Source organism: Pseudophryne corroboree, chromosome 1, assembly GCF_028390025.1.
Source record: "Pseudophryne corroboree isolate aPseCor3 chromosome 1, aPseCor3.hap2, whole genome shotgun sequence".
In the NCBI taxonomy this organism is placed as follows: domain Eukaryota; kingdom Metazoa; phylum Chordata; class Amphibia; order Anura; family Myobatrachidae; genus Pseudophryne; species Pseudophryne corroboree.
The window spans coordinates 366,904,569-366,926,041 of record NC_086444.1 but is presented as its reverse complement, the minus strand read 5'-3'; the positions used below and the strand labels follow the sequence as shown (position 1 = coordinate 366,926,041).

The 21,473-nt window shown below is 47.8% G+C and overlaps 1 protein-coding gene across 6 annotated transcripts in view; it reads right to left on the bottom strand.

Moving 5' to 3' along the window:
• Positions 1 to 21,473, bottom strand: part of CABIN1 (calcineurin binding protein 1) — a 459,275-nt gene that overhangs the window by 263,990 nt on the left and 173,812 nt on the right. For all 6 annotated transcript variants that reach the window (XM_063913010.1, XM_063913005.1, XM_063913009.1 and 3 more), the window contains 2 exons: positions 15,354 to 15,590; positions 2,878 to 3,022 (listed from right to left, as the gene is read on the bottom strand). In XM_063913010.1, the coding sequence (XP_063769080.1) occupies positions 2,878 to 3,022; positions 15,354 to 15,590 (382 nt within the window). The remainder of the gene's footprint in view (positions 1 to 2,877; positions 3,023 to 15,353; positions 15,591 to 21,473) is intronic.

Below are 21,473 nucleotides of genomic sequence, written 5' to 3'. Positions count from 1 at the left end.
CCAGCAGGTCTCACTGAAAATAAAAAACCTAAAACTAAACTTTCACTAAGAAGCTCAGGAGAGCCCCTAGTGTGCACCCTTCTCGGCCGGGCACAAAAATCTAACTGAGGCTTGGAGGAGGGTCATAGGGGGAGGAGCCAGTGCACACCAGGTAGTCCTAAAGCTTTTACTTTTGTGCCCAGTCTCCTGCGGAGCCGCTATTCCCCATGGTCCTTACGGAGTTCCCAGCATCCACTAGGACGTCAGAGAAAAGATGACTTACTCGCGGTAGCCGTAGATACCAAATCATCGAGGCCATCCCCAAACAAGACACCACCTTTATATGGGAGAGACTCCATATTTTTCTTGGAGTCTGCATCAGCATTCCATTGGTGAATCCACAATGCTCGCCTAGCCGAGACCGCCATGGCATTGGCTTTTGATCCCAAAAGGCCAATATCTCTCGCAGTTTCCTTTAGGTATGCTGCAGCGTCCTTGATATAACCGAGCGTCAAGAGGATGCTATCCCTATCCAGTGTATCTATATCAGATGACAGGTTATCTGCCCACTTTTTCAATAGCACTACTCACCCACGCAGATGCAATGGCAGGTCTGAGCAGCGTACCTGTGGTCGCATAATGGATTTTAACGTAGTTTCTTGCTTACGATCTGCTGGGTCCTTAAGGGCCGCCGTGCCCGGTGCTGGGAGAGCAACCTTTTTAGACAAACGTGACAGGGCCTTGTCCAAAATGGGGGGTGACTCCCACTTTTTCCTGTCCTTAGTGGGAAAAGGATAAGCAACTGGACTCCTTTTGGGGATTTGAAACTTTCTGTCAGGGTTTTCCCAGACTTTTTCAAATACAGCGTTCAGTTCATGAGAGGGAGGAAACGTCACCTCCGGTTTCTTTTCTTTATACATACAGACCCGTTTATCAGGAACAGCAGGGTCCTCAGTGATATGTAATACATCTTTAATAGCCACAATCATGTACCGAATTGCTCTTTGCCAATTTTGGATCTAATCTGGAATCACTATAGTCGACACTGGAATCAGTGTCCGTGTCGGTATCAGTGTGCATCAACTGGGCAAAAGAACGTTTTTGCGACCCCCGAGGGGTCCTGGACTTGCAATAGCATATCCTCCACAGATTTTTTCCACGCCTGGGTCTGAGACTCAGACTTATCTAATCTCTTACTGATAAGAGCCATATTCGCATTCAAGATATTCACCCAGTCAGGAGTCGGCGGTGCCGACAGGGTCACCCCCACAGTCGTCTGTGTCCCTAATACAGCCTCCTCCTGGGAAGAGCACTCAGCCTCTGTCGACACATGTGTACCAAACACCCACAGACACACCGAGCTTATAGGGGACAGACCCACAGTAAAGTCTGTCAGATGGACACAGAGAGGATTTGCCAGCTCACAGCCCAGCGCCAACTAACAACTCTGAAAACACTAAACACAAAAAAATGCCTCAGACCTGTAGCGCTTTTAAATGCCAATATACTGCACCAATATGTACTGCGCCCCCCCCCATTTTGCACCCTGATACTTGTCAGCAATGTAAGGAAGGACCAGCGTCTCTGCAGCCTTGTGGAGAAGAAATGGCGCCGAGCAGTGAGCTGTAAGGAAGAAGCTCCGCCCCCGTAATGGCGCACTTCTGTCCCGCTCAAATAATTATACTGGTGGGGGTTAGGACAGTGCCCAGACACTAATGTCCCCTCTTGCTGCGCGGTACCTCAGAATGCCGTCACTGGAGAAGTCTTCTGATCTTCTGCTACTCACCTGTCTTCTGACTTCTGGCTCTGAAAGGGGGTGACGGCAGGCTGCGGGAGTGAGCATCCGGCAGCGCCCAGCAATCATCATCCTCCGGAGCTAATGGTGTCCTGTCAGCCAGAAGCAGAGCCATTGAACTCACCAGAAATTGGTCCTACTTCTCTCCCCTAAGTCCCACGAAGCAGGGAGACTGTTGCCAGCAGTCCTCCCTGAAAGTAAAAAACCTAACATAAGTCTTTTCAGAGAAACTCAGTAGAGCTCCCCTAGAGTGCATCCAGTCTGCCTGGGCACAATTCTGAAACTGGAGTCTGGAGGAGGGGCATAGAGGGAGGAGCCAGTTCACACCCTTTCAAAGTCTTAAAGTGCCCATGTCTCCTGCGGATCCCGTCTATACCCCATGGTTCTAATGTGACCCCAGCATCCTCTAGGACGTATGAGAAACATAGCGTCATCGCCTTCTTTCCTGCGGCCAATAAACACGACCACAGGGTTACACTAATTGTGATTTGAAGGATTTACCGACACTGCTACATGTTTGTAGGCAGTTGCTTCGGTCTGTGAGGCAGTCAGTGGGCATCTCAGTACATATCAAGGCGGCAACATTTCAAGGCTTGCACAGAGCTGGAGAGATTGGCTGACTCAGAACGTGGGGTAAATACATCACCTTCACGTGCAACTTTTTAGAGCTTATTTTTTTTGGACGCATAGGTGACCAATTCAGCACGAGAACCTCAGTCTGTAGACTTCCATATATCAATACTATGCTGATAGGCTTTCAATATTAAAATATACAGGAAGCAACAATAAAACAAAATAAGTCAATCTGTTATATGATTTATGTGTAATATACAGATGTAGCCACGTACATTCATCCCGTGACACGCCCATACATGCCGCGGCAAGTGACTAGATACGCCGGACTGTGACTATTTGCAGTCTCATGTATTCCTATGACATGCGCGTCATAGTTGCCGCGACTAGGACGCAATGTGGCAAAGCGGAGCATGGCTAAATCTGTAGTAGCAAGACTTTAGCGCGTATTGCTTTTAAATGTTATTCTTTCTGAGTTCGTAAACGAGTTGCTGGCCCTGCATGACAGGACATCGAACTTCAAGGATTACCGTCTTTCTGGTCGGTTTGCTGCTGCATAGAGCTGAAGCTCTCCTCCTCATACTGAATGATCTGATGCAGAATGATCCAGGGCAGGACAGAGGACACGGAGGGCTCCTTGGGTTCCTCTTGGACAGCCATACTGCAGTCTATCAGCTGTAGAAATAAAGAAAGCTTTGACTTCCATAAAGCTCTTTCACAAATAAAACTGTAAAGATGTACAGTGTTCAGGGGAGTATAGAACATTCAAAACAGTCTCTCTCTCTCTGGAGAGTACAACCCCCCATGTAATGATATCAGCAAACACAAAGAATTCTATTTGCTTGGTCACTTACAATTTGCTACCTATCTTTTGACTATAAAATAGTGGGATTAAAACTTACATGAAGGATAGAGGGGTTATGGAAGAAAACTATGAGGACTAGCTATCAGGACGATGCTGGAACATAACAAGCACTGCACAATGTATAGAGTATTATTATGCTAATCATTTATTTATTGTATTACTGTTCTCCTTAATGCACAGGAATGTGCACCATGGGACCAATTTACAGTAGGTCACAGTATAGGCATAAAAACATTACAATTATTGCAGCCTTAGGTGTTGATAGTTGCACATTCAGTTTCTTAAGGTGTGCAACTCAAAATGCATTGTAAATACGCAGCCACAGCAAGAGCTGCTCTGAATGTAGCCCTAATATGTAACCAGCACCACTGCTATAGCCTGGATTTCTGAGAAACAGGAGCCTGCAGTGTGAGGTCTCCTGCAAGGGTTCACTACGGCTGGCCGGCGGTCGGGCTCCCGGCGACCAGCATCCCGGCGCCGGGAGCCCGACCGCCGGCTTACCGACAGCTTGGCGAGCGCAAATGAGCCCCTTGCGGGCTCGCCGCGCTACGCGCGCCACACTATTTTATTCTCCCTCTATGGGGGTCGTGGACCCCCACGAGGGAAAATAAGTGTCGGTATGCCGGCTGTCGGGCTCCCGGCGCCGGTATACTGAGCGCCGGGAGCCCGACCGCCGGCAAACAGAAGACCACCCCTCCCGCAATGTTAGTGACCAGCCCCAGTCCGCTCAGCACAACAACATGAGATTCCCTAAGAAAACCAGCTTCACAAAACACTTGTGATTACCCTCCCACTCCAAGTCAAACTATCTCCATGCTACGCCATGCTGTGCTGGTCACAAAGGAATGGAATTCCCTGGTAAAATCAGAACTGCAAAAAATGTGTGGTTCCACCCATGTTAAACTGGCCCAAAGCGGATTAGCAATGGGCATCTAACTGGCAGTTCTTGGATGGTGGGTGGTACGTATGAGGAATTATGTTGTCAAAAATAGATTAATTACTGCAGTGGAACTAGGAGTCCCAGTAAGCACTGGCTGCTTCAGCATGCCACTAGAACTACAAGTGCCAGCATATTTCAGTTACAAGATGGAAATGTATATATTTTTTTTAACACCTTTTTTGCTTTATTGAAGCGTAGATGAAGTACAGAAGTCACATCCTCTTAAATACAGTCATTAACAAACATTTAAAATGAAGATACAATAAAACAGGTTATGCATAATGTGGTAGAGGGGACATCACATAATACGTGATATATCACATAACATATAAGAAAGGAAAAACCTAATCTAAGAGAGATTCAAAGAGAATATGGCGGGTCTTGCAAAAACATGCACGTTTCAGGTTTCATAGAGTGGTACGTAAACGACTGTGTATGGATTGATATTCCTTTATCTCTTAGTGTACTTTTCATGCTTTAATATGTTTAGTCTATCTACATATATTCAGATGTAATAGGAATAATAAGCGTTAAAAAAACGGTTTTACTGGAAGATGTAAATTAAATCCTATCAAAGCCTAATAACTTTGGATTGTTAATGTTCGAAAGCAATAAAAACATGGTTGATCACGGTTTCTAATACATAGCAATGTTTCACAGTAGTAATATAATAAGCAGAAGTCACTTTTTTTAAATTAAAACATTCATGCAAAAAAAAGAAAATGGTTTAAAACGAAAAACAAAACAAACAGAAAAAACATGTTTTTTTCCCCAACCCTGATGGATTCCCTGGAATAAGGAAGGATATCAATAAAACTTTCCCACAAAGCAAAGACGTTTTTTTGTATGAGTTTCCTTCTGAAGAGATGCCTCCAACCAGTCCATATAAAATAAAAAGTTTTTCCTTAAATAGTTCAAGAGACGGTGGAGAGCTCTGGATCCATAAGTGCAAATCGCTCTTACAAGTGGCTGAAGAGATAGCCAGCAATAGAGAGGCCAATCCCGTGATCGGCGGGATCCTGGGATTATAGCCCAAAACTGGCAGGATTAATTTACACATATCTGGTTTCCTTTTATGCCGGGCAGCGCTGAGCAACTGTGCAGCCCAAGTCAGCACCCCCCTTCAGCAGCGCCTGGCAGCCCGCTTAAGCGGCAGACTGCTGCAGCACAGCAGTCTTGTGGCGTGGCATGTCTGTTAGACACAGAGTGTGTATGTGTCTCGTGTGGCAGTGGCACTTAACTTGCCTATCACAGCTGCGGTTAGAGAGGAGGGGAGCACAGCACAAAGACTCATCAGTCCTGGCTAGGACTCTGGGGGGCTATAAATTGGCACTGAGGGACGAGAGGAGGAGGGAGTTCTGCTGCTGCGTGCCACCAATGCCCAGCCCTACACCCAGTGATAAAGCACCTGGGCCCTGCTTGCACCACAGAGAGTGTCTAAGACTGAGACTCTTTGGCTCTGCCAAAGCCAAAGGCAAGCCCTTAGCCAGCCTGAGACAACCAAGCTGCCAATGCCAACTTGCTGAACGGTGCTGCTGTGTGTGTCGTATGATAGCTGCTTTCTTTGCCTGGCCTTGAAGTTAAGCCGAGGCCCCTTGACTACTTCTGTCGTTTTGTGGACTCCTGTGACGTGCCCTACTGTGCTACTACTGTTCTTTTGGATAGGACAGGAGTAGGATGAATCAGTGAATCGTTTGTTTTCATAGTCTAGGTTGATATATTTTCACTGACCAACTCAGGATTGAGAATTTTTTAATCCTGAATTCCTAGATTAAAAAAACCAACGAGCTGGGATTGGCTTCCCTAACAAGCAATCATTTCTTGACATTCTTGGAAACTAACAGCAGGTGTCAAAAGGCCAAAAAGTGCCCATTCAGGGTTCAGGTGAGCTAAGTGGGTAGAGGCAAATCTCAAGACGGACAGCAAAAAATCAGGATTTTGGTACTTACCGATAAATCCCTTTCTCCGATTCCACAGGGGCCACTGGAGTGTAGTTACAATGGGGAAATAGTAGGCAGTAATTGGGAGCTGGCACTTTAAAATTCTCACACTGTGGCTAGCTCCTCCCCTACTATCTCCCCTCCAAGCCAGTCTACGTAAAACTGTGCCCGATGAGAGATGGAATAAACAAACCTTAAGGTAGAGGAGGTTAATGACGCCCTGTAAACCAGGATAACCCAAACTAAACCTGGAACAGAACCTGACAAAAACCAGGCTAGCCTGAACTCAACAAGCAGTCATATGGTGATCTGCAAACCTTTAAGCAAAAAACAAGGAGGAACAGCGCTGGGCGGGCGTCCAGTGGCCCCTGTGGAATCGGAGAAAGGGATTTATCGGTAAGTACCAAAATCCTGATTTCTCCTTCATCCACTAGGGGCCACTGGAGTGTAGTTACAATGGGGACGTCCCAGAGCTCCCAAAAACGGGTGGGAGAGCGCTGAGAGTCCTGTAAAAACTGCTTGGCCAAACTGTGATGCAGAGGCCGCAAAAGTGTCAAACTTGTAGAATTTGACAAAACGAATGTCGGTCCGACCAAGTAGTCGCCCGACAAAGTATTCATGGAGACCCCACGGGCAGCCGCCCACGAAGGTCTTACAACGCGCGTAAAGTGCGCTGAAATGGAAAACGGAGGCTCCCTAGCAACCGCCAAGAAGACTGTCTGATGGCCAGATGTATCCAACGGCCCAGCGTATGCTGGGACCCCGGCTATTTAGCACGGGAGCATTGTACAGAGACAAAGAAGAAAAACACTTCGTCGAATAGCCGAAGACCTCTGTAGAGAGAGTCGGCGAGCCCTGACAAGCATTCAAAGAGGACCGAAAAACACTAGTGTCAGATTTATATGAAAAATGGACATCCCCTCTGGAAGAAACGACTGCTGAGGCCGAAGCTCAGCCGGGGGAGTTGCCAATAGAGTACTCCCTGAAAAAGAGGCCGAACTTACGGCCGCTAGGCTAATCTCTTTTGGAAGAAAACCGAAAAAGGCAGAGAGCTAAAATTCCGATCATTGTGGTCTGAAGCGCAGCGGAGCCAAACCTCCCAGAGAAACCAAAGATGAATGGTAACTGAAAGAAGGGGAAAACCCCTTTTATCCTTATTATGTCCCATAAAGTTTTCCAAAAGTGGCAAAAGCGAGAAGAGGTAACAGACTTCTGAAATCGGTGCCCAGTAGGCCTAACCGAACTAGGGAACTCCTCCCTTCTGAGGTCTCGTGAACAGTCACCCGGTTAAACGAAACAAGTGTAAGATTGAACAAAGAAAAGGACCCTGTTGAAGTAGACAGTCCAGTCGAGGTAGGAGCCCAGGCTCCTCTACTGACAACAGGTGTATCTGTATCTTCAAGTCATGCGTGGCCCAACCAGCGCCACCGAGAGGACTAGCACACATAATTCCCTCCTGTGTTACCGAACATAAGGTAGAAATAGAAAAGGAGGCAGGATAGAGTAACCAGAAAACTCCCCGGAGCCCTGAGGGCCTCCTCGGCTACTGCCGCCAGAGCTCACGTCCGAGAGTAGTAACGGGTTAGAGTCAGTCAGAACGCCCTGAGGTCGATCCGAAATCTCCGCCCACAGCGGACCGGCTGACAAAACTCCGGGGAATGTTCCCTCACCCGGGAGTCTGACCTGGTGGTTTGACCTGGAAAGAAGATTGTTCTCCCCCGCTCAGAGAGGAATGTAGGCGACCACTCATTGCGTCGCAACTTGACTGAAGGAATAGAGTACCTGGTCCAGAGGAAGGAAAAATCCTCTGACGAACAGTGTTGAGAAACGTCTACGAGGGGCATAGATTGGATCTGTGTCGAACCAGAAGCTCCTGGATCCTCCGGATATTCAGAAGCCACCTAATGTACAGAGTGGGATAGTAGCAGTAGATTGTCCCATTAGGGAACCAACGTCACCTACTGTCCTTGAAAAAGAGTTATTGTGTGATCTTCCTGAACCCTGTGGGAGCAGAAGAGAGACCGAAAGGAACGGACTGACAGTGAAAATGAGAATCCTGTAATGCGAATCTGAGAAAAGCCCGTCCAACGGAAATCAGTAAACAGGCATCCCTTAAGACAAGGGACACGTAAAACACCCTTTCTTGTTCAAAACTAGCAATCACAGACTGAAAGGATTGTAAGGCTAGAATAGGCCTGGCCTAGCCAACTGGCTTCGGAACGTGAACAGAAAACAAAGGCCTGAGTACTGTCCCGATTCAAAGGATATCTGAGAAACAGGGATCAACATCCTTTTCGGGTAGAAGCATATGGAGTGCCGCCTGCAGTATGACTCTCTTGACTCCTGAAACAGTTGTACTGCAAAATCTAGTCTGTAACCGCCCAATCCTTCTCAGTACTCCCCGTAGGACCACCGACATGTGCCTACCCTGGGACCCTCCAGGTGGTAGGAAGGTTTGACCTGTAGTGGGTGTATAGGATGACCTAAACTCAGACTGGACCGAGGATGTTGAACCGCTGCTTCAGCCTGTCACCCTGAGATCCGCTGGCGACAGAGATATCGTGTGTGGAGTCGAAAGCTTGAAAGGCACGGAAAGATCTAGAGGAAAAACCGGTAAAGGTCTGTCCTGAAGCTGGGGCAGCAGTAGGAGAAAGAAAAGTGGACTTACCTCCAATGGTTCAAGAAATCCTGCAGAAAGTTCCTTCCCCTAAACCATCTGCCCCGTAGGATTTCATGTTCACCTGTCACTGTCGCAGCCCCAGAGGTCGTCGGGTTAAGACAGCCCAAGCGAAAATGCAGGTTCCGAGTCTGCAGACCTGGAGACCTCCAAAGAAGATGAAGCAGAATCGTGATTCTGACCTTTACCAAAATATCAGTTGATCCTGATGCGAAATATCCTGTAACCTAGAGGACAATTGGTCCACAACCTACCTGCTCCGGACAAGGTAGAACCCGGCTGCCGTATATGTGTCTTCGATGGATACCTGAGCAAGGTTGCCTCAGGAAAACGGCAGCTTGTTGGACCGGTGATACATCGAGGGGTAAACCCTGGAGAGGTTCTGATACCATTTCCCTCCGTCTGCGGGGAAAGGATAGGAAAACAAACATTGTTTTATACCTGAAATTGTGTATGCGGGTGTCTGCAAGCCGCCTACCGGAGCCTGTCCAGCTCATCCGAAACTGGACCATTTCGTCATCGGCGTCGAACCCTGATGGACCTGACGTGTCCACCTTCTTTACCTGCAGTATCAGACGAACTGCTGTATAATGCACCTGGATATTCTGAGACACTGGTTGAGACTGCACCGAAAACAGACATCCTCTGTATCCTGGGCATCTCTCGCCTCCTCCCAGAGGGGCCTTTCCACTGCCGAGTCGTGTAATCTGGGAGGCTAGCAAGGTTCTTTTAGAAACCTGGAGAGGTGAAATGACGTACAAGGTCTCTGGTTAATAGTGACCTTACCTGGTAATCTGAGCTGTTCAAACAGGAGTGTCCTGCAGGTGCGTGGAGGGCTAAGCAGATGGCTCCCCCGCATACTTCACACCTAAGAGGGAATTCTTTGACTATCCCAGGTGAGACAAACGAAAGGAGAAAAGGTGGGTTAAATAAACACAGCGCTATGTAAGGTCTGCACTATAATGTGTAGAGACCTACACAATACCATATAAACTTTCTAGTGAACCCGTAGCGCTGCGCTGTGGGACAGGAGTCTTAGCCACTAGGCCATAGGAGCTCCCCTTAAAGTTTTTTTTTTTTTTTCCGGTTGGGATTCAAAACCCCGGTCCCCCTGTTGAGATACCCGCTACTAGCGTACTGAGCCGCAGCGCTATTTGTGCCTTAAAGTATCTGTTGTGGTACTTGAACCCAGGCCTCTGTGGTTGAGTGTTTAGGGGATTAGTGTGCTGAGCCACACTGTTTTATATATACACATTCCCCAAATTGCCAATAGCATTAGTACCCAGTGACACCAAGGAATAATAAAGGGAAGGCAACACCCCGCCCTGTATGTAGCGTACCGCTAATTTAGGTGCACCAGATGTTTTCGGAGGTTCCGCTGGCTTTTCAAAATGGTGGCCAGCCTGCGAGAAGAGATGGGGGAAAGTGTTATGTGGCAAGGCGGGGCATTTTGTCGTTATAAAACATTGCGGAAGTGGTTTGTTTTACCCCCTATATATGGTATTGTATGCATATATATATATATATATATATATATATATATATATATATATATATATATATATAAATATATATATACACACATATATACATACACCCGCACACATACAAATATCTATATACACAAACAAACACCCAACAGGGTAGATAAATACTGTGTGAAAAACTGTTATTGCACACTAGATTTAAATCCTTAATGAGCTGATCCCCAGCTCCTGTTATATAGCAGGCTCCCTGATCTACAGCTTGTATGGAATGCCGGGCAGAGGACTCTCCTGCAGGAAGGAATGGCTGCCAAAGTGAGATAAACCCAATATCTTATCTCCCTGCACAGAAAACTAAAATCCCCCTTTGTGACAATGAGCGCTGGGAGCCGCCGCCGGGAGCCCGCTGAGCAAAGCGGGAATATCAGCGTCACCTTTAAAATGTGCCGGAGCGGCCGGGGAGCGGAGGTACTGGAGCGACCGTGGAGCGGAGGTGCTGGATAGGCCGGAGTACGCGCTGCTGGAGCGGCCGGGGACTTGTACGCGCTGCTGCAGCTGCCGCTCCGGCGCCACATTCAAAAATGAAACCCGCTGCACATGAAGCGGGAAGCGTCTGTATCTCCCCGGCCGCCTGTATGCTGCGGCCGGGGAGCGGAGAGTGCTTAGCGCCGAACGGAGCGGGAGTTAGCTCCGCCCCCTCCACTATTGGCGCCCAATTCAATTTTGTGTAAAAATAAGCTCTGCGGCCGGGGAGTGGAGATCGCTGAGCCCGCTTAAAGAGCGGGCTGAAGCTCCCATCTAAAACCCCAAATGCGCCCTTTATACGCTCCGGTATAGGGGGCCACATATGCAAACATTAAAACAGACAGTGTAAAATAATAAATCATGGAAGGAGGGGGGGAAGAGGGGAGGGGAGAGATTGTACTCACCGCTGTCCTTCCCGATACATGCCGCACTGAGCGGTGTTACACTGCTCGACAGAGCGGCCCCGACACGCGCCGCACGCAGCGGTGTCCGGCCCCTTATACTCACCGCTGCCATGCTGCCGGAATCTTCTGCTGGTGGAGCAGCCCCGACACGCGCCGCACGCAGCGGTGTCGGGCCAACTCAGGAGAGCTCAGTGTCTCCCTCAGCCGGGGCCCATCCCGAGCCGCACGCAGCTGCGATGGGACCCCGCCGGCAGCCTCCCGCGGTGCAGACTGGCAGTGGCAGAGCTGCCAGTCTGTGCGTGTGTGAAAGAAAAATAAAATAATAAAGAAAAAAGAAAAATTTCTTCAGCTAAACCCAAGTGAACCAGCTCACATCGGGCACTAAACTAAGACTGGCTTGGAGGGGAGATAGTAGGGGAGGAGCTAGCCACAGTGTGAGAATTTTAAAGTGCCAGCTCCCAATTACTGCCTACTATTTCCCCATTGTAACTACACTCCAGTGGCCCCTAGTGGATGAAGGAGAAACGTCTAATTAAAGGAACAGCCCATAAACCGTGATATAGAGGCGATGGTGACACGTGGGGCAACTAGAGCTATCCAAAACACCCATCATAAATCCCCTATGAGGGAAGATGTATAAAATGTTAAGAAACATTTCAATATATTTGGCAGCAGGAAAAGTGTTCATAGAATAATCTAGCAATTGTAGGAGAGCTTCCGTTGATAAGGAAGGAAAGTGCTCCATACATTGAGTAATACCTGTTTGGAGGGCTGAATAGTCTAAAACAGTCTATAAAAACCCACAATGGAGAGAAACGAGTTGGTGAAAGTCTCAACAGGAAGTTGCCCGGAGCAGACCTGGCCAACCTGTGACTCTCCAGCTGTTGTGACATATACCAGCATGCCCTGCCACAGTTTTAGCATTCTCTAATAGCAAAACTGTGGCAGGGCAGCTGGAGAGCCACAGGTTAGCCAGGCCTGGTCGAGAGGATTGTACCAATCACCAGCCGGTATAATGTTCAAAACATTACTAACGTAATATTGAGCTTGGAGGAAAGAATGGCTAAATGTTCCAGTAAAAGGAAACATAGCAATGGCTTCAGAGTGACAAAGTGATTTTGTAGAGTGAGAATCAATAAGTTGTCCAACAAAGCGAAGTCCCTACTCCAAGCACAGAGAGGGTGAGAAGCTTCTCCTTTCTGAAAATCTGGGTTCTGATATAATTCACCAATCCTATACTGACCAGTTTATAGGGGGTAATTCAGACCTGATCGCTAGGGTGCGTTTTTTGCATCCCTGCGATCAGGTAGTCGCTGCCTACAGGGGGATGGGGAATTCGCTGTGCAGGTGTGAGATCGCATGTGCAGGGGAACAGCACAAACAGCAGTTTGTGCAGTCGCTGCATAGCCTAAAGGCCCGTACACACTGGTCGATATATCGGCCGTTCTCTTGAACGGCCGATACATCGCGGGACCGTCGGCCAGTGTGTACGGGCGATACGTCTGTGAACTCCGTCGTTCACAGACGTGTCGCGTCGGCCGCGCAGCACAGCCGACAGCCAATATATCTAACGATATATTGGCGCGTCGCTGTGTGTGTACGGGGCAGTCGTCCGACCGCCCGTACACATGCTGCTGCGGCCGGCGGTGATTGACAGGTGAACTGGGCGGGCGCGCGCCCAGTTCATGACGTCAGTCCCCCGACGGATCGGGCTGTGTGTATGCACAGCACACTGCCCGATCCGTACATAGATATATCTGCAGATCAATTGATCTGCAGATATATCTAATAGTGTGTACCCACACTAAGACTTACTCCGCCGCTGCGATGATCGGGGCCAGAGCGGACATCACGAATCCTCCCACAAAACACCGGGTCCCTCCTGCGAATTTCCAGACACTCCCTAGAAACGGTCAGTTGCCACCCACAAATGTCCTTTCCTGCCAATCTTCTTGCAATCGCCCATGCGGTCGTTTTTTTGCACCATCCCGTCGTTCCCCGGGGCTGCAGACCGTCGCGCCTGCGCATTGCGGTGCATACACATGCACAGTACAGACCTGATTGCCCACTGTGCAAAAACGCACAGCAGCGATCAGGTCTGAATTACCCCCATTGTGCCAAATAAAATTACAAAACAAGCGAACAATATAGACAGAGGGGAGATTGTAATAGGGTGTGAGAATCAGAAAGTGAGAGATTTCGGGAGAATTCTCTTGTATTTTTAAAGTGGCAATCATTTACATGGCAAAACCAGGTTGATTTTGCCATGTAAATGATTGCCACTTTAAAAAAAACCAAGAGAATTCTCCCAAAATCTCTCACTTTCTGATTCTCACACCCTATTAATCCCCCCCCTAAATCTCTATGTCACAAAAGAATAGGACGCACCTGGAGGGAAATAATAGCTTCGGAAAGTAGACCATTTCCCAAATAAGAGCCTGAGATGGCTGCATTCCCTCAAATCATTGGCAATCTTAAGCATTGGGCAGGATGTAATGGAGTCTACATTCGCCCGACATGCAGGATCGTGGCCAAACTCGGATGTTTTTTTAAAGGGGCTATCATTTGCAAGGCAAGCTTCTCAATTTATCCAGAAGTGGTCCCAGTGACGATCTAGGGTTAGAAATATGAATAAGCACATCATCAGCAAATGCTGATGCCCTCTAATCTGAACCAGGACTGCAATGTCTGGAGCAAAGGGTCCAAAGAGATGCTTAACAACAAAGACGAAAGACGATATCCCTGGCATGTGCCACGAGTCATCACAATAGGATCACTCCGGGTTCCATTAATCAGGAGGAAAGGTGGAAAGGGCAGTAAAAAAAAAATGTGATCAAGTTATACCCCTTTCAGACCGCCAGCTTGTAACCAGGTTTATTGCACGAGCGTGCAGTAACCCGTGTTCTTGTGCGGTCTGAGAGGGCCCAGGGGAAATATACCGGGTCAAGCGACCTAGTATTTCATCCCTGGTAGCGACCAGGGTTGAGAACAGCTTCAACCCGGGTCGCTGTGTGAACGGGTTGCAGGGTCGATGGTTCATACTGTATGGACGGGCGGCGCTTAGAGATCATCTGATCTCCAAGAATTGCCGCTGCACGCGTCTCCGCTGACGTCACCAACCCGGCAATATGCCAGGCTGGAGACAGTAGTGTGAAAGGGGCCTCAGCGGGTCGCACCGGGGAACACCAGTGTACGGCTCCCGGGTGTGACCCGCCAATTGCGGTCTGAAAGGTGTATTAATGAAATCAGAACCAAAGGCCTAATAAATCAAAACTCAAAAAGGAATGACCAAGAAACTGTATCAAAAGCCTTATGGGGAATGTATATTTTAATGAATGTACTTTTAAAACTGGTGTCAGGACATTTCTTTTTTTCATATTTGGTACTATTGTGGAACATTATGTTTAGAGGCAGTCTAGGCTACTGCTGCTATATATTTTCTTTTAAACGTCATAGCTTCGGGACCCTCAAATTATACATCTAAGAGACACATCTGTAGGCACACCCAAGTCTAGCTAGCATGAATCTCCAGGTGGCAATTTTGTACTGTATGTATGCCTTAGGGTGGCCAATCCCGGGCCATTTTTTCATTCCCAGGAATCGGGATTGAAAAATGATCAATCCAGGATAGGCTGCTTTTTAATGTGTCCCACCCCCCCTGCCCTGACCAGCCCAGATAACTCACTGCAACCTGGACGGGAGGGAGGGTGGGACACTTCCTGTGAGATCCGGTGGCCAGTGCAGGGCGGCAGTGAGGTTCGGCGGCTGAGCGGGCGGCTGCGCAGTGTGTCCTCTGACTTCAAGTCATGATGCGCAGTGCGCCCAGCTGGAGCCAGGTGGAGGTGAGTAGGGGGGAGCCACGCAGCGTCTGAGTGTCCTGCCGAGCGTCCTGCTCAACGATGCCCGGCATATAAAAAACTAAGTTGCTGGCCAATCCCGAAATCGGCCACCCTAGTACACCTCTACTGCATTTGCTGGTCCAGCTTGCAACTGAAGTCACATGTAAGAGAGACAAGCAATCTAAAACCGATAGGATTTTTTTTTATTGATGACCGCTACTGGCCCTGTGTTGTTCTACAATAAACCGTGAAGCTGGCATTAATGCTGTTGGACATTTCTTGGCAAAGTATTATGACACAGTCACATACACACTGCATATGGTGCATGTTACCTGAATGAGGTTATTGCTGAGACGGATGAGTCGTGGTGTTAGTGTTGACTCCTGCAGGATACTACTGTCAGATGATAGAGACAGATCTATTCCTGTAAGTAACTGTGTTGCTGTGGCAACCCATTCCTCCTTAGGTGTGCTTGAAGACGAGCTCATCATTTGCTGAATGGCTTCATTCAAGGCCACCTCTGAACACTCAAAGCACTGTTTGAACTCTGAAAGCTTCAAAAGGGAATCCTACACAGAAAAAAAAGCATTGTGTAATTACACACAGTACCATGACAGCCATTTGTAAGTTCTATGACAAAAAGCAAGAAGTTTAATTTACACTAAAACCCATGGATGACAAGTTACATATATGGCACTATTCAATTGTTATCGCGGCCTGATCCCCGTCTAAAGTGATGGGCGATCGCTTGTTATTGCGACGATCATGCCCATTAGTGTTGGGTTTAGCCACGTAAAGCAACTAAACCTGACTAAAGCAATGGGTGCAATCGTGAAAAAACTGTCATTAGGGTGCCCAAACAGATAACTTTAAGCACATTTCAGCTTGCCACCGCCAGGGGTGGGAGCTGAAATGCCGCCTCCGGCAGCTGTTCGCGGCCGGCAGGAGCAACAATTAAAAAGCTCCGTCGGGCGCACAGGAGTGACAGCTGCCGGTGCTGACAATTGATTAGCGCCCTTAGAGCGCCAATATATTAATGAGTAGAACTACAAAACATAACTAGGATTAAGTCAAATGCATAAATAAACCTGAGAGTCTAAAGCTGGGTACAAGTCGTTAGGTAAAATTATTCAAATCTACCTAATGTATACCCACTACATCGCTAGCGATGCGAGCTCCCGCATGCAGCTCAATCTGGGGATGTCTCTATGGATGCCATGCAGCCGAATGCAGCATGGCCCCACTCAAACCCCCCCCACCGTCGCTGCCGGCATCGGCAAGTGCGCCGGGTCCCGTCACCCGTGATGTTGTGCTGGGTACACATCATTTAATGTGTACCCATCTTAAGGAATAAAAAACACACTTTTTATAACCAGGCTAATTAGTTACCAGTTTAAAAAATGAGCTACCTTTCTAACTAAGTTCCTCCACCCAAGTATTTATTAGCATTTACAGAAGAAGAGGCCTACTTGGGAGAACCCACCGATGAATGTTGTTTATCTTAATACCAAGATACTGTATTATGTACAGTATATTACATTTAATGTAAGTTCTTTATATGAAATCCTTTAACATAATGTGGATACAATCCTTTAAAAATGGGTAATACTGAGGCAATAGAATTATTATGATACACAACATCAATCACCGTTTATATACTCATGGGTCACCTCATTAACTCAGTGCTATCCAATGGGGTTTATCCGGTTTAAAGTTTCAGGTAAGTATGTACCACATACGTACATCAGGTACATTCAACGATCACATTAATTTACTGCTATTTCCAGTTTACAACATATACCGTTTTTACCTTACAAGTTTACAACATTAACACAACAACACTTCTTCTGTTAATACATATCACATCCCTTGTTGGAGGTATTATCCTAAATTAATTCAGTCCTGGAGACATAAGTGGTAACATTCCTTATCACATGTGAAGTTACTAGTTTGGATTAGCATTTATCGTACAGAATTTGGTTATCAGATATGATAGATCACAAATATATACATATATATCTATATATATATTTATTGACTTATTCTATATACAGTATATATATTACGTGAAGTAGGTTCAGTAGGTTCCACGTTCGATGGACTGTAGTCATATGGCTCCTGATGTAAATTTAATGTATTCTAAGGAGTGGTTCTTGGGAATAAGATGTTTCTAATGAAGTTGCTGAGCGGTTATATTGGAGAAGTTAATTTAGCTCTATATAGATTCTTTGCCTCACTTCAGGTGATAACGAGATCAGCCGTTTTCCCTTCTTTATCATATTACTGTAAACTGCAGCTTTGTCTATGTCTAAAGGGCCCCATATACTTACGCGACATGTCCGTCTGACATGTCGCAGGCGACCACCCCGGCAGCCTCCCGGAGGGCAGGATCGCCCAAGATACATTGTATGCTGTCCTTTTGCATGCATCTTGGCCGATACTGGGCGATCCCAGCCATGCCTGTGGGGTCAGACACGATTGAATGTGCAGCACATTCAATCTGGAGAATCCGATCCGATGCTCACGGGAACGCGCATCGAATCGGAAACACCTCCAAAATGCCAGATTTCACCCGATATATCGGGCCAAATGTCCGAAATCGGATGAAATCGGGCATTATCGTCCTAGTGTATGGGGCCCTTAAGTTTGCAGAAACGTTGTCAGAGTTTTTAAAGCCTTCTGTCCTTTGTTACAGGTGTCTAGAAGCCCTTTTACTCAGTTAGCAGAGGACTATGGGCGTAGATGTAAGACTAGGCGATATGGGGGAGAATCGGTGTAAGTGCACGTTATGTGCGCTGATACCGCTTCTCCCCCATATATGCAAGATAGAGCACCGATGCGCTGAGCAATGTATGAAAGGGCAGTAGTACTGGCCAACTATGTCCATGGCTGCGGCAGCTGCCGTCCCCGGATTGCCTGGTAGAATTAGCTAAACAAGCGATATCTCACACATGTCCAGTGAGCCAGCTGGGAGGAGAGACAGGGATCGCCAGATGGGGGTGCTCACTCCCTCACTTTGGCAAACAAAATGTTTATACATCTCATTGCTACTGCTTCACCTCGGTAAAGAGGCAAAGCAGGAAGCGCCATTGATCCGTGCAGGTATAATACATCTTCCTCTATATTACATGCAGGCTTTGCAGCAGAGTAGTGTATAAACTTGTCACAATGTGCTGGCTCAGTCAAAAGTTATTAGCTTACTGCAGTGTTTTTCAACCACTGTGCCGTGGCACACTAGTGTGCCCTGAGCAGTCTCCAGGTGTGCCACCATAGAAGCACAGCCAGGCCAGTCAGTGTTTTGCCGCTACTGAGGCCCTGGAACGATCATTACTGGTGGGTTTAGTGGTTGCAGAGCCAGTTCTAATTTTGGGCCCAGGCAGTGTTGGGCTCTTCTGGCTTTCTCAGATGTGGCTCAGACATTACCTATGGAGAAGATGCGACATGACATCCTAGGACACGCAACTGCACCACGCATCACCATTATATTTGAATGTGCCTTGGCAATATTTAAATCTTGTTCAGTGTGCCGCGAATTGTAAAAGGTTGAAAATCTCTGGCCTACTGACTACTGCTGGTAAATTACTATCTAGCCCAGGCTTTTTCAACCAGTGTGCCGCAACCAGTTGCAAGGTGTGCCGCGGTGCCAGAGCAGCTTCCTGTACCTTCAGAGTGAACTGTTGGCCCGGGCTCTTCTTAGAGGACCAGTCATGCTCCAGCTGTGACCTATGCCTTGATGATGCGGCAGTGTGATATCATAGGTCACTGTCACCTAGCCAGCCCACCCGCCTGTATACACATCTTGCAGTTCCTGCCTGCATCCACAGATTTCCTTGCCCAACACATCCACACCTGCCTGACTGCTCGCTGCTCAGTATTCGCAGCACTCCACTATGAACATTCCCCGCCACTGAGGGAAAGGGAGGAGGACAGCTGACCGGTAGGGGCTAATATTTGTTATGTTATTTCTCCTGTAGGGAGCTATAGGATTATGTATTTATGGGGGAATAATGTGAATAATTCATGTGGGGAGCAATAGGATTTATGTGGGGAGAAATGTGATTGATTTATGTGTGAGCAACATGATTTATGTGGGGGGCAATATAATTGGTTTTCCTGTGTAGGCCAATGTATGTGTGGATTCTTTTTTTACTGTGAGGGACAATGTGTGTGTTTTTTTTTTTGGGGGGGGGACTGATGGTGTGCCTTGGCAATTTTAAAATATTGTTCGGTGTGCCGTGAGTAAAAAAAATAAGATTTTACTTACCGATAAATCTATTTCTCGTAGTCCGTAGTGGATGCTGGGGACTCCGTCAGGACCATGGGGATTAGCGGCTCCGCAGGAGACAGGGCACAAAAATAAAGCTTTAGGATCAGGTGGTGTGCACTGGCTCCTCCCCCTATGACCCTCCTCCAAGCCTCAGTTAGGATACTGTGCCCGGATGAGCGTACACAATAAGGAAGGATTTTGAATCCCGGGTAAGACTCATACCAGCCACACCAATCACACCGTACAACTTGTGATCTGAACCCAGTTAACAGTATGACAACGTAGGAGCCTCTGAACAGACGGCTCACAACAAGAACAACCCGATTTTTTTGTAACAATAACTATGTACAAGTATTGCAGACAATCCGCGCTTGGGATGGGCGCCCAGCATCCACTACGGACTACGAGAAATAGATTTATCGGTAAGTAAAATCTTATTTTCTCTAACGTCCTAGTGGATGCTGGGGACTCCGTCAGGACCATGGGGATTATACCAAAGCTCCCAAACGGGCGGGAGAGTGCGGATGACTCTGCAGCACCGAATGAGAGAACTCCAGGTCCTCTTTAGCCAGGGTATCAAATTTGTAGAATTTTACAAACGTGTTCTCCCCCGACCACGTAGCTGCTCGGCAGAGTTGTAATGCCGAGACCCCTCGGGCAGCCGCCCAGGATGAGCCCACCTTCCTTGTGGAATGGGCCTTGACAGATTTAGGCTGTGGCAGGCCTGCCACAGAATGTGCAAGTTGAATTGTGCTACAAATCCAACGAGCAATCGTCTGCTTAGAAGCAGGAGCACCCAGCTTGTTGGGTGCATACAGTATAAACAGCGAGTCAGATTTTCTGACTCCAGCCGTCCTTGAAATATATATTTTCAATGCCCTGACAACGTCCAGCAACTTGGAATCCTCCAAATCGCTAGTAGCCGCAGGCACCACAATAGGCTGGTTCAGGTGAAACGCTGACACCACCTTAGGCAGAAAATGAGGACGCGTCCGCAGTTCTGCCCTGTCCGAATGGAAAATCAGATATGGGCTTTTATACGATAAAGCCGCCAATTCTGACACTCTCCTGGCTGAAGCCAGGGCCAGTAGCATGGTTACTTTCCATGTAAGATATTTCAAATCCGCCGATTTGAGTGGCTCAAACCAATGGGATTTGAGAAAATCCAAAACTACATTAAGGTCCCACGGAGCCACTGGGGGCACAACCGGGGGCTGTATATGTAGTACTCCTTTTACAAAAGTCTGGACTTCAGGAACTGAAGCCAATTCTTTCTGGAAGAAAATCGACAGGGCCGAAATTTGAACCTTAATGGACCCCAACTTGAGGCCCATAGACAATCCTGTTTGCAGGAAATGTAGGAATCGACCCAATTGAAATTCCTCCGTGGGGGCCTTCCTGGCCTCACACCACGCAACATATTTTCTCCAAATGCGGTGATAATGTTGTGCAGTCACCTCCTTCCTGGCTTTAACCAGTGTAGGAATGACCTCTTCTGGAATGCCTTTTTCCCTTAGAATTCGGCGTTCAACCGCCACGCCGTCAAACGCAGCCGCGGTAAGTCTTGGAATAGACACGGTCCCTGCTGAATCAGGTCCCGTCTTAGAGGTAGAGGCCACGGATTTTCCGTGAGCATCTCCTGAAGTTCCGGGTACCAAGTTCTTCTTGGCCAATCCGGAGCCACGAGTATCGTTCTTACTCCCCTTTGCCGTATAATTCTCAGTACTTTGGGTATGAGAGGCAGAGGAGGAAACACATACACTGACTGGAACACCCACGGTGTTACCAGAGCGTCCACAGCTATTGCCTGAGGGTCTCTTGACCTGGCGCAATACCTGTCCAGTTTTTTGTTGAGGCGAGACGCCATCATATCCACCTTTGGTTTTTCCCAACGGTTCACAATCATGTGGAAGACTTCTGGATGAAGTCCCCACTCTCCCGGGTGTAGATCGTGTCTGCTGAGGAAGTCTGCTTCCCAGTTGTCCACTCCCGGAATGAACACTGCTGACAGTGCTATCACATGATCTTCCGCCCAGCGAAGAATCCTTGCAGCTTCTGCCATTGCTCTCCTGCTTCTTGTGCCGCCCTGTCTGTTTACGTGGGCGACTGCCGTGATGTTGTCCGACTGGATCAACACCGGCTGACCCTGAAGCAGGGGTTTTGCCAGGCTTAGAGCATTGTAAAT